Raw genomic sequence first — 13699 nt, 5'->3', positions numbered from 1 at the left:
AAAAAAAAAAAAAAAAAAAAACTTAGCCGGGTGTGGTGGCACGCACCTGTAGTCCCAGTACACAGGAGGTAGATGCAGAAGAATCGCTTGAATCCAGGAGGCAGAGGTTGCAGTGAGCTGAGATTGCACCACTACACTCCACCCTGGGCAACAGAGCAAGCCTCTGTCTCAAAAAATAAAATAAAAGAACTGGGGAAAAAACTTTTGTCTCAAAGACTACTAGCTTCAGCTTTTTCAACAAATTGCTCTAGAAGCTCATAAATAATACTATATATAGTACTGCATGACATAGATCTTACTTAAATATATTCACTTACATGCTACCCCACATCCACCCCACCCCTCAGGATAAAGTTAGGCATCTTTAGAAGTTTTATTAACTATCTAAAATCACCAGTTATAGATTATTCTATTAAAATTTACACACTGAAAGACTGCAGCTTATATTCTGAGACTACAATATTATATTCACAATGCTTTGACAAACGTATAAGTGAATTAACTTTTGTGAGACTTGACCACTTAAATGCCATTTAGTAAATATTTTTTAAAAAGAAGACAGTCTCTGTGTGGTGGCTCACACCTGTAATCCCAGCACTTTGGGAGGCTGAGGCAGGCGGATAACCTGAGGTAAGGAGTTCTGACCAACACGGTAAAACCTTGCCTCTACTAAAAACACAAAATTAGCTGGGTGTGGTGGCCCATGCCTGTAATCCCAGCTACTTGGAAGGCTGAGGCAGGAGAATTGTTTGAACCTGGGAGGTGGAAGTTGTAGTGAGTGGAGATCGCGCCACTGCACTCCAGCCTGGGCAACAAGAGAGAAACTCCATCTCAAATAAATAAATAAATAAATAAAATAAAAGATAAAAATTCAAAAACTATGGTATAGGCCGGGCACGGTGGCTCACACTTGTAATCCCAGCACTTTGGGAGGCCAAGGCAGGTGGATCGCTTGAGGCCAGGAGTTCGAGGCCATCCTGGCCAACATGATGAAACCCCATCTCTACTAAAAATACAAAAATTAGCCAGGTGTGGTGATGTACGCCTGTAGTCTCAGCTACTTGGGAGGTTGAAGCAAGAGAATCCCTTGAACCCAGGGGGCAGAGGTTGCAGTGACTCAAGATCACGCCACTGCACTCCAGCCTGGGTGACAGAGCAAAACACCATCTCAGAAAAAACAAAAAACTATGGTATAGGGATAAAAAGGTACTGTGTTTAGTAGCCTATTAAATATGGGAATCACATTCTGCGATGAGCTAAACAAGGAAAAAGGTTAATTACACTATTCCTTCCTCATCCAAGTTTTTGCCCTCCAGTTTCAGTTACCTGCAGTCAACCACTGCAGTTCGAAAATACTAAATGGAAAATTCCAGAAATAAACAATTTATAAGTTTTAAATTGTGTACCATTCTGAGCAGTGTGATGAAATTTCATGCGATGCTTTCCATCTTCCCGGGATGTGAATCATCCCTCTGTTCATCCACACTGTATACTCACTACCTGCTGGTTAGTCACTTAGTAGTCGTCTGGGTTATCAGATCAAAGAAACAGTATATACAGGGTTTGGTGCTATCTGCAGTTTCAGGCATCCCCTGGGGGGGTCTTGGAACATATTCCCACCTGATAAGTGAGGACTACTGTATATCCATTAGCTAGAAGACATATCAGAATGCTCTCTCCTGAAATGAACTGCCAAATGGAAAAATCCATACAGTAATGCCTTATTTGACTGCATTCAGGTACAGTTTCCTTCCACATAATTTAGCCTTAAGGATAATGGAAACATATTCCTTCAACAACCATTTTTTAATTACACCATTGCCTGCCACCATAAGAGGCTATAAAACACAATGTAATCCTCCTTAATGATGCAGCAAGGTCATCATCATGATGAACATCCATCACTACAGAGTAGAAGAATAATACTGCTCAGTGTCCATTTCTGAATTCTTTTCTCTTTCTCATGTCATATTGGTTGTCACTCTTCCCCCTGATATGGCTGCCTCTGATGGTCCCATCTCTCTTCCTCATTACTGCCTCTACTATGCAGTATACCAGGACTACTACTGCATATGCCTGGTCACGCCAATTCCTGGTTTGTCCTCCATCCAAAGGACGAGAGCCAGGGTCTTGAGTTCCCAGTGAACTGCTAAGATAAGAAACCTCAGATAGCAGATGGCAATAAATTCAAAGGGTTTCTGCCTCCTATTAGCCTATAATTTCAAAAGGCCATCTGGCTCCTGCACCATCTGTAGCTACTTTTCAGGTTTCTTTCCTCTATCAATGACTTGTTCTCCTGACACACACATACACACACCCACCCCAACACTGCTGCCACCATCACTGCCACTCCCCTCCCTCACTAAATGTCACTCCATAAACCTCCACTGATATCAAATAATCAAACTCTCTTTTTTCTATGCCCTGAATCAAAGCACTCATTTCTTTTTTCTTTTTTCGACAGAGACTTGCCCTGTCGCCCAGGCAGGTGGGCAGTGGTGTGCTATCGGCTCACTGCAACCTCTGCCTCCTGGATTCAAGCAGTTCTCTCACCTCAGCCTCCTGAGTAGCTGGGATTACAGGTGTGTGCCACCACGGCCGGCTAATTTTTGTATTTTTGGTAGAGACAGGAATTCACCACATTGGCCAGGCTGGTCTTGAACTCCTGACCTCAAGTGATCCATCTGCCTCGGTCTCCCAAAGTGCTGGGATTACAGGCATGAGGCACCTTGCCTGGCCCTAAGTACTCATTTCTAACATGGACCATGTAAGGAGAAGAGTATGAAAAAATGAGTAAGTATGTACCTATAAATGTCTATTAACATATTTGAAGCCCTAAGATAACTGATTTGGGTATTATTCTTTCTTTCTGTCTTAACTTTCTCCTACCTTCTATCCAGAATGGGTAATCAGGAACTGACTAAAATTAGAAATTAGTGATTATGTTTTTATCTTTAAGCGGTAAATTTCATTTACTGAGCAAGTAAGTTACAAGCCAGTTAAAATTCAATTTCATTTTTCCTTACCCTGAGGAATAAGAAGTATAATTGGTTTTCAATTCATATCTAATACATTTATTTTTAAAAAGGATCTATTTTCATTTCAACAAGAGAAAAGTAAATCAGAAAATATTCATAAAACTGTGCTTCTCAGAGTGTGGGCTCGCAAAGTATATGGGTCACGCACAACAGAATCACCTACCTAAGGGCATGGACCTGCTGTGTTAGATTCTCTGAGAGTGGGACAGACATTGGTGGGGAGTCATTTAGCTTAACAGAAGGTTTTGACTGAATGTGCCTTTTCCTAATGGAAATCTCCCTTCTAGATATAGACTGTCCTAGTGTTTGGATTAAGCCTAAGGCATATGGATTTCTGCGGAGACTGCATCCTCTTCTCCCTTCCTCGTGCCCTGGGTTATCTGTCATTAACCTGTTTTAAGGCATCACCTGTTACTTTCAACTAACACTCTTTCCTTCCCTGGCTTACTTTCAGTCTCTTCCTATCCTCTGGTTCCTTCTGAGGTTGTCTAAGGGATTTGACTGTTTTCAACAGTGGGTAAGGAGAGACCTAAATGACAGAAAAAACAAACTTACAATTCTAAAAGTCTCAAAAATACAGCTCCATAGTAAAAATCACTGGTTAGAACGTACACAGGCAGGCTCTGGTGTTAGCTCCTCACTCTCAGGGTCATTCCATCCCTTCCATTGCTGTCCGTAGTTCTTTCCTCACCTTTTGCAGACAGCTGCCATTGCCCACTGATGACACCTGGCCTTGGTAGCCTCTGCTCTGCTGCCTTACCAGAGGCCCAGCTGCTCAGGTAAGGGTCTGCTGTCACTTTCACATTCCTCTACTGTCAAACACATACCAGTCTACTCAGAGGATTTTTCACTATTTTAACAAAACTATTCACAGCAGTATTTATCAGTAATTTACAATGTCCCAGCACTGTACTAGAGTCTCTGTCTCTGGACAAAATCTAAATGAGCTCTGGTGTCCGAGTTTTGCAGAAATCAGACGTCTTGATGAATGAGGACTTACTATATTTTAATTTTTGTTTTCTTTCTTTAACCCATGAGGCTAATTATCGGTCTAATCTTTCCAAATGTGAGAATTTCCTTTGCAGCTCTTTGGATGTCACCAGGTTTTTCATAAGCTTGTTTAGCAGAGAAAGGATTGTGCTTGTCTATTTTTAATAACTTTATACTTGCAGTGCCTTTATTAAATAGAATTCAACAAAAGCAGCTAAAGGTAGCCAAAACTGATATGCGACTAATGCCAGTAAACAGAAAATTCAATAAGGAAAATTTAAAGAAATATACTTAGGAAATTTGGATACCTTGTAGAACTAGCCCTTCTAACAGCTACAATGTACTCTGCCCTACTCTCTTCTTTTCCTTCCTTTAAAGAAATCTCTAGGTTTGAGGAGGGTCAGCTCCTAATGACTCCCTCCATTCGCAGCGGGGCGGCTGAGGATACTGCAGTCACCAGGTAGCAAATCTCTGAAGCCACCGTTCTGAGGCAGACTTTAAATCCTACAGAGTGTGTGTTTACAACAGATTTTCTTACTCAGTTTTTTTTAACTTGATGAGATGGCAAGATGCTGAGCACAGCTAATCTACCCAGACTCTATTTCCTACCTTAATGGAGAAACTGCCATTCTCATAACTGTAATGGCAAGACAAAAAGATTAGTTATATTGCTTCTTGCTTAAACGATGTGATTAACTTTTCCCCAAATAGAAGGGGTTCTTTCCAATACTGCACTACTCCTGTTTTTGTTTTTCATTTTGTGAAGAAAACAATTCTAAACTTCTCTCCAGTTCTTCTGATCAACAGCTACTAAGTACAAAATAAAATATGCATGTTATTTGTTTCCATAGCAACTCAACAGGATCAGATACTGATACCTCTATTCTCTGAAAGAAAATGCTTTCTTCTTTTAAAATAACCATATTCTCCTATACAGTTAAGAATCCAAATCTACCAGAAATCTAGGAATATAGAATAGGACTTTTACAAAATGTATAAAATGGTTTTATCAAGTAGCTTTATTATTATACTATTTTATATTTATGATCATTAGATGCCAAGATAGTAAATCATTTTAGACCAACTTACCAATGGCCTTTGTATAATGCCTTGCACCAAGCAAAAGTTCTGGAGCCCGATACCAAAATGTCACAACTACTGGATCCAAATCTGCTAGTGGCTTTAGAGGAGAATTGAATAATCTGGCAAAACCCATGTCAGCTAAAAAAATAAAATAAATTAACATAAAATTCAGTTTGATTGTTTCTCACCCTTTTGGCTAAGATCAAGTGTAAAATTCAGTTTGACATGCATTATTAGAACCATGCAAGGTTGACAATAGCTGCTGACCTTATAAAGCAATCCTTTTCCTCCCTTTTTAACCAGAGGTCTACACCAGGTACCAGAAAGGAATTACTTCATTTACCTTTATTATCTACCATCAGAAGTAGATACTATTATTGTGCCTGTTTTACTGATGAAGAAATTGAAGCTTAAAGATATTCTGGGCTGGCGTGGTGGCTCACGCCTATAATCCCAGCACTTTGGGAGGCCGAGGCGGGCGGATCACCTGAGGTCAGGAGTTAGGGACCGCCTGCACAACATGGCGAAACACCATCTCTACTAAAAATACAAAAATTAGCTGGGTATGGTGGTGCATGCCTGTAATCCCAGCTACTTGGGAGGCTGAGGCAGGAGAACTGCTTGAACCCAGGAGGCGGAGGTTGCAGTGAGCCAAGATCACACCACTGTACTCCAGCCTGGGTGACAGAGTGAGACTCCATCCCCCGCCCCCCCAAAAAAGATATTCTGATTTGCCTAAGGTCACACAGCTAGTAAGTGCAGAGGCAGAATTAGAATCCAGGTCTGACTTCAGATTCCTGGCTTTCACAGACAGTTATAAAAACGTTCTTAAGTGTTTCTGAAATATAAAACAATTCAAAAGTCTCCCTGATTAATGATGACTTCTGTATGCTTATACATCTAAAAACGGACTGTGGCCAGGTGCAGTGGCTCACGCCTGTAATTCCACCACTTTGGGAGGCTGAGGCGGGAGGATCATGAGGTCAAGAAATCAAGACCATCTGGCCAACATGGTGAAACTCCATCTCTACTAAAAATACAAAAATCAGCTGGGTGTGGTGGCGTGCACCTGTAGTCCCAGCTACTCAGGAGGCTGAGGCAGGAAAATCACGTGAACCCAGGAGGCAGAGGTTGCAGTGAGCTGAGACTGTGCCACTGCACTTCAGCCTGGGTGACAGAGCAAGACTGTCTCAAAACAAACAAGAGACAGAGCAAGACTCTGTCTCGAAACAAACAAACAAACAAAAAAACCTGACTATGTCTTAGTTCAGTGTGTGCTGCAGCCAGATCCAACAAACTCACAAGAGCTGATATATACACATCTTTTCCCAATTCTGCATTCAATGACAGCATACTGGTGATTTGGAATTGGCTATGGTAGAAGTATCTACAACATGGAAAACAGCAAATGCTACAAATTGGGACATTTTTTGCTCCAGAGAGCCAGTTGCTGAATGGTAATCAGCACATCACATGCATGTTTTCAAGAACATACACAGAACACATAAAAGATAATTTGTTCGGTGGCTCAAGCCTGTAATCCCAGCACTTTGGGAGGCTGAGACGGGCGGATCACGAGGTCAGGAGATCGAGACCATCCTGGCTAACACGGTGAAACCCCGTCTCTACTAAAAGACAAAAAACTAGCCAGGCGAGGTGGCAGCGCCTGTAGTCCCAGCTACTCGGGAGGCTGAGGCAGGAGAATGGCGTGAACCCGGGAGGCGGAGCTTGCAGTGAGCTGAGATCTGGCCACTGCACTCCAGTCTGGGTGACAGAGCGAGACTCCGTCTCAAAAAAAAAAAAAAAAAAAAAAAAAAAAAAAAAAGATAATTTGTTGTAATTCAGCATTTAACAAAGCTCTAAACCAAAGCTAATCAGTTGAAATATTAGGGGTATATAAAAGTAGTAAAAAAAAATTACTACTGCAATAAGATCCTGGAAACTAATTTTCTTAAGATATCATAAATAACAAATACCTTTTATCTACAAAGTCCTTTGCAGTTTACAAATGGCTTTCATATACATCATATTTCACCTCATTGAATCCTCATAAGAATACTGGTTTAATCGGTATTTTGCTCCCTATTTCAGAGATGAAGAATCTAAGGCCCAAAGCAGTTAANAAAAAAAAAAAAAAAAAAAAAAAAAAAAAAAAAAAAAAGATAATTTGTTGTAATTCAGCATTTAACAAAGCTCTAAACCAAAGCTAATCAGTTGAAATATTAGGGGTATATAAAAGTAGTAAAAAAAAATTACTACTGCAATAAGATCCTGGAAACTAATTTTCTTAAGATATCATAAATAACAAATACCTTTTATCTACAAAGTCCTTTGCAGTTTACAAATGGCTTTCATATACATCATATTTCACCTCATTGAATCCTCATAAGAATACTGGTTTAATCGGTATTTTGCTCCCTATTTCAGAGATGAAGAATCTAAGGCCCAAAGCAGTTAAATGACTTGTCTATGGTCACAGGGATAGTCAATAAAGATGCCAGTACTCAAACAAAAACCATTTTATAATTTAGGAGTTACCTTCTTAACTACTAAATCTGACATCCAACAAATTATACACATGATAATTGCAAGTCACAAAGGCAAAGTCACAAGAATAAGCCTCTGTAATTTCAATACATAATATATATAACAAATTTTGATAGTATAAGGGGCCCCAGTGTACTATAAAATGCATAAATGCACATAAAATTTTCAACCACAGAGTGTCATTTAATCTAAAACTAATGTGCTATGGTATAACATACATTAAAATTGTAATTTACATTTACATAGCAGAATAGGCAAAAAATCTTTTTAATTTATAGAAAGTTTGGGTTTTTGTTTTGTTGTGTTTCTGTTTTGAGATGGGGTCTCACTCTGTTGCCCAGGCTGGAGTGCTGTGGCGGCATATCAGCTCACTACAACCTCTACCTCCTAGGTTCAAGTGATTCTCCTGCCTCGGCCTCTCTAGTAGCTGGGATTACAGGCACGTGCCACCACGCCTGACTAATTTTTGTATTTTAGCAGAGATGGGGTTTCACCATGTTGGTCAGGCTGGTCATGAACTCCTGACCTCAAGTGATCTGCCTGCCTCAGCCTCCCAAAGGGCTGGGATTACAGGCATGAGCCACTGCACCCAGCCTGTAGTGATTCTGTTTCTTTGGATTTTGAATAATTTGTAAGACTGTTTTGAGAATGCTTTGGAGTATCTAGTTCTTAAAAACTAAAGCTATCCAAAGGAAGCCTGTGCTGATGCCTACTCTTTTTAAACTACATGTCCCTATACCAAACAAAAATATTCAAGTTCATTCTACCAATATTACACCTATTATTCTACAATATTACACAATATTCAAGGCACTGCTTTATATATTTAATAAATGCTAATTGTTGTTGATGACAAAGTAATATGATGGAATGCTGTTTCATCCACTGAAAAACATTTTAAAGTGAAGTTAGCTAAAGCCAATATTTCTCCCGTTATTCTCTACCTCCTAAGTTTTACCTAAGCCTCATATATTCACTCACAGATGAAATCAAGGCCAGAAGGAAAAAAAGATACTTTTAAAAACAATTCCCATGTATTTTATGAACTTTAAAAGAGTTTCAAACTACTTTTCAAATAATTACTAATTTAGACAAAAGGTAATCAGCCTAAAGATTACTATAACAGTTGACTTTCTAAAATTACACATGGATGAAATTGTTCCAGTTCACGGATAAGGGTAGTAAAATTCTGGTGTGGGTACTAATTAGCATCAAATGATGAAACGCAGCAACAAACAAGGTCTACCACTAAGGAACTTACATGAAGGTGAGATGACAAAATATACAGAGTAGAAGCAAAAAAGTGATAAGTACTGTGAGAATAAAGGAAGTTGTTACCAGTTTCTACTAGATGCTAAGTTCCCTGGGGGAAGGTGTATTTCTCCTTTATTATGTTATCTGGAACATGTACAATAAACATTTGTAAAAGCAGACTAAATTGAAAGTGGGACTTGGGCTGGATCCTGAAGGATGAATTATTTTGAACAGCAAAGGAGGAAGGCAATAAGCATTTTAGGTAAGGCCTGGGAAGTTTTTAGGTTGCTGAGAATGGGAAGGCTCAGATATAGCAAAGGGCAAAATGTGTTTTCCATGCAACTATCCTTTTCTTACCCACTCCCTTGTCCCACCACCGCCCCCTGGATATGGAGTCTTGCTCTGTTGTCCAGGCTGGAGTGCAGTGCTGCTATCTCGGCCCACTGCAACCTCCGCCTCCTGGGTTCAAGCGATTCTCCTGCCTCAGCCTCCCAAGCAGTTGGGATTACAGGCACGCACCACCACGCCCAGCTAATTTTTGTATTTTCAGTAAAGACGGGGTTTCACCATGTTGGCCAGATGGTCTCCATCTCTTGATCTCGTGATATGCCTGCCTTGGCCTCTCAAAGTGCTGGGATTACAGGCATGAGCCACCGTGCCCAGCCCAACTATCCTTTTCTTTTAAGCCAAAAAAGAACACTGTATCAAACCATTAGGCATAGGCATCAGCATTACTAATGTTTAAAAAAAAAATAGTGGCTACTAAAACAAAATTTAAAATCCATTTAATAAACTATCTTGACTGTCCACTAGATCTTTATCATTAATTATTTCTTATTTTTAACCCTGGTTTTATCCCTAATCTTGGTAGAATTACAATCTTAAAACTCTTAATAGTGAGGTAACTAAGTGGGCCAGCCAGAGTACAGAATTTTATGTTAAGGAGTACTAAGAGAAGCAATTAGATTTGGGTGACTGGGAGAAAGGTGACGAATGGAATAAACAAGGGGAAAACAAGATGATGATGATGAATTTGGTTTGGGACAATGGAGGGTAAGTTACCAGCAAGATATCCAAATGGAAATAAAGACTTCAGCTAGGGTGAGAGATTAGACTCTGGTATCAAGATCTTAGAATCATTTTCATAAATCCATGATCCTGAGGCCACAACTTATCAATTTCCTAAAGAAGTAATTTTAGAGAGAGGCCATGTCCTAAGCCAGTGCCTGGAAACAACAGGTTAGTAGGAGTAAGAGGCAAGAATGAATAAAATGCAAAGTCACAGCAAAAGTGGGAGGCAGAAAAATTGAATTATGGTATGTCATATAGACCAAGGGAGAAAACACCCTCAAAGCCAGACCATCAGAAGAACAAATGGTTTACTGCAGTAAAGGAGAAAGGTGATTAATACAGGCCATTTGATTTGGTAAGGTAGAGGTCACAGGTGTCCTTTTAGAGAGGACTTTTGATAGAGGGATGCAATTAGAGGCCAAATTATAACAAATTAGAGTAAGTAGAACATCATGGGTTCTAAAAGTAGAGGAACAAAAAGGGAAATGAATAGAACAAGTGCTAAAGAAAACAAGATAGATACAAGATTTATTTTAAATTGGGAAGAAGATGATGAAGGTTTAAAGGTGAAAAAGAGAAACTTGAGAAGGGGAAAATGGCAGTACTATGAGGAGTTTAATTAAGGTAGGAAGACATTTAGAAGCTACGAAGGGCACTAGTAGATAGGACTTAGGAAGGGAAAGTCTCTCTTTCATAGAGGCTGTCTCAAGGGCAGGGCTGTACAGCCAAAGAGTAGAGGTCAGTGAGGTCACACCAGACAGCTCTGATATCACTACGCAGGGATGTTTGTAGGGAAAGAGCCTCAGGACTTGGAATTCAAGTTCTAGCTTTGACAGGCTGAGGAAGCTACAACCTTTCTAAATATTGTCTTCCTTATCTTCAGAGAGTGGTTGTGTAAAATAAATGAGGTAACATATGAAAGTACCTATTGCAATGTATAGTAAACTGTTCATTTTACTGTCTCTCACAGAAGAGACCATCCTTTACCTCCCTTTCACCTGTATCTGGCAAAAAATAGGAACTCAATAAATGCCTCTAAGAAAAGGTGTGCAAGAGTAAAATAAAAGTAGAGACAAGTGAGAAAGTATGGTGGAAGTGGAGGAGGGAAGAGAAAGAAAGCTACCAGCTACTTAATTAACATCAAACTTTTGAATGAATCTGATAATCTCAGCAAATTTAGGATAGAAGTGTTTAAAGAAAAGGGTTGGTTTAGAACAGCTTCTTTAGCAACTGGGCTAGGGAGTTAACTGAAGAAGTAGAAAACCAAACAGCAGGGCAGGCTTGAAATAGGGCAGCATGAATTTGTAGCGGGTCAAGTGAACACAATTCTGCATCACCTTTAGCATGGTATATTCTAATAGCAAAGAAATCAGGCTGATGAATACATTTTAACATATTTCTAAAAAGCATTCAACTTTCAATAAATATAATTTCTAGTAAAAGAAATTAGAATAGGCTGGGCGTGGTGACTCATGCCTGTAATCCCAGCACTTTGGGAGGCCAAGGCAAGCAGATCACCTGAGGTTGGGAGTTGAAGACCAGCCTGGCCAACATGGTGAAACCCCATCTCTATTAAATACACAAAAAAATCAGCCAGGCATGGTGGCGGGAGCCTGGAGTCGCAGCTACTTGGGAGACTGAGGCAGGGAAAATTGCTTGAACCCAGGAGGCGGAGGTTGCAGTGAGCTAGGATCATACCATTGCACTCCAGCCTGGGCAACAGAGAGAGACTCTTGTCTCAAAAAAAGAAATTAGAATAAAGCGTTTATTAGCTCATCTTCTCCCCAAATATGTAATAGGTATAAATGATGCCGATTATTTTTTAGAACATTCAGGATTACAAAGGAAATCTTAATATACAAATAAGATTCCTGCTAGTGCCTCAATCGAAAAGAGGCAGCTAAGAGAGTCTGTAAACATATATATCCATTTGGCAAAGATACGTTAGTACTTGGCTCAAGACATGCTGGCCAGGTGTGGTGACGTAGGGAGAACCTGTGAAGGTTTAAATGAATTCGCTCAGGGTGAGGAGGAAAATATTCAGGAAGAGAATATTTGGTAAACCTGAAACAAAGGTAAGATTTAGAGGATTGTATTTAAGGTGGCTGTGCAGGACAGTGGTGGTGACATAAACACATGCTTGGGTTATTGTATGGGAATCAAATGTTTTTGTGAACTTACTTGTCAATTTCCAGTGATGCCTCAACTTAGAACTAAAGAATCCTATTTTGGGAAAAAGCCTAGGAATTTTGCAGACTATCTTTCTACATTTTCCAATATATTTTCTAACAATAATAAGAGAAAGTAAATTTAAAATTAACTACCTAAATAAGGGCATTAAGAGGGGAAACCACCTTTGCAGTTAACTTCAGTTTTAAATAAATTATTTTAGGAATAATTACCTACCTATTTTGACTCTCCCCCTCTCAGGACCTTCTCCCATTACTAGGATATTTGCTGGTTTCTAGAAATAAAAATAGAGCATTCAAATTACCATGTTTATTCTTTTGACATGCTCTAAAATGGACAAAAGTTCTTATCATATGAAAAATCATTTTTGTATTTTCATCAAAACTAAATCAAATATTAAGCGTCCTCTACAGAGTTAAAGCATTTGACATAATTGAAGTCAGCACTAACTTTATATAAACATCCTTGCTATGGAAACACACCTTATTTGCAAAATTATATCATACAAATAATTACAAAGCAATTAAAGCTATCATTTCTATTCATCCCATAGAAAAAACTAATAATTTTTAAACCTGCACAGAGTTTATGTGGTTGAAAAATTTTATATAAAATTTCAAACCACAACATAATCGCCTTCATGTGAATAAGTCAAATGGAATATTCCTTCCTAAATATTTCTAAACTACCATAGAAAAACATGATCAGCATTCAACAACTCTATTAAAATTCATGCATCAGCTATCATACATGCAAAAGAAAGAAGTTCCAAATATAATTTCAAGATGTAGGAAAATAAAAACCAAGGCTAATACAGAACTATAAAAAGAAAAGAGTGGGCTACAAAGGGTATTTTCAGTCACCCTTATCTATAGACACTTGGAAACAGAAAACCGTTGAGATAGGCTTTGGAAGGGGAGAGAGTGAGTCTCCTTTGTAAAGTCTTCGGAGGAAAATGTATGTGTTTTTAACTTATTGGACTCATTTATTCAATCAACAAATGTATTTTCAGTATCTTCTAAGGATAAAGAACCATGCCAAGCTTTAAGAGGGAAAACAAAAGCACAGTAAAAACTAAGTTCCTAACCTCCAGATGCTTACTACATAAGTAGAAAGAAAACTAAGAAGCATTGTATAATATTAGAAGCCAGTGCCACGTATGAGTTACAGAGAAGACTGAGGTCTTGGGTTCAAGATTAAGCTGAATTACTTTAAAGATCCCTTTCAATTTGCTGATTGTTAAAAATGTTTCAATGAAAACAAAAAGCACTAAAAAAACTAATTCAAAGGAGGAAGTGATGAATTAAAGATTCCATTAAGGGAAATGTTCCTTGGGAATGGAAGTGGGAATGGTGTCCATTAGACGGATATGAAAATGAACAGGAACCATCATGGCAGAGCAGAGGAAGGGCAAGGACACCACAGAGAGTGGAAAAAGGATATGACCAGGTATGCATAAGACACAGAAGTCTGACTTCGGCCAGGTGCAGTGGCTCACACCTGTTATCCCAGAACTTTGGGAGGCC

General features: G+C 39.1%; 1 protein-coding gene across 6 annotated transcripts in view; it reads right to left on the bottom strand.

Moving 5' to 3' along the window:
• CDK19 (cyclin dependent kinase 19) overlaps positions 1 to 13699 on the bottom strand; it is a 214681-nt gene that overhangs the window by 18267 nt on the left and 182715 nt on the right. For all 6 annotated transcript variants that reach the window (XM_017889652.1, XM_017889654.1, XM_017889657.1 and 3 more), the window contains 2 exons: positions 12390 to 12447; positions 5118 to 5249 (listed from right to left, as the gene is read on the bottom strand). In XM_017889652.1, the coding sequence (XP_017745141.1) occupies positions 5118 to 5249; positions 12390 to 12447 (190 nt within the window). The remainder of the gene's footprint in view (positions 1 to 5117; positions 5250 to 12389; positions 12448 to 13699) is intronic.

This window comes from Rhinopithecus bieti, unplaced genomic scaffold, assembly GCF_001698545.2.
Source record: "Rhinopithecus bieti isolate Rb0 unplaced genomic scaffold, ASM169854v2 scaffold_18548, whole genome shotgun sequence".
NCBI lineage: Eukaryota > Metazoa > Chordata > Mammalia > Primates > Cercopithecidae > Rhinopithecus > Rhinopithecus bieti.
Note: the sequence above shows the minus strand (reverse complement) of the source record. Positions and strands in the feature narration are given on the sequence as shown.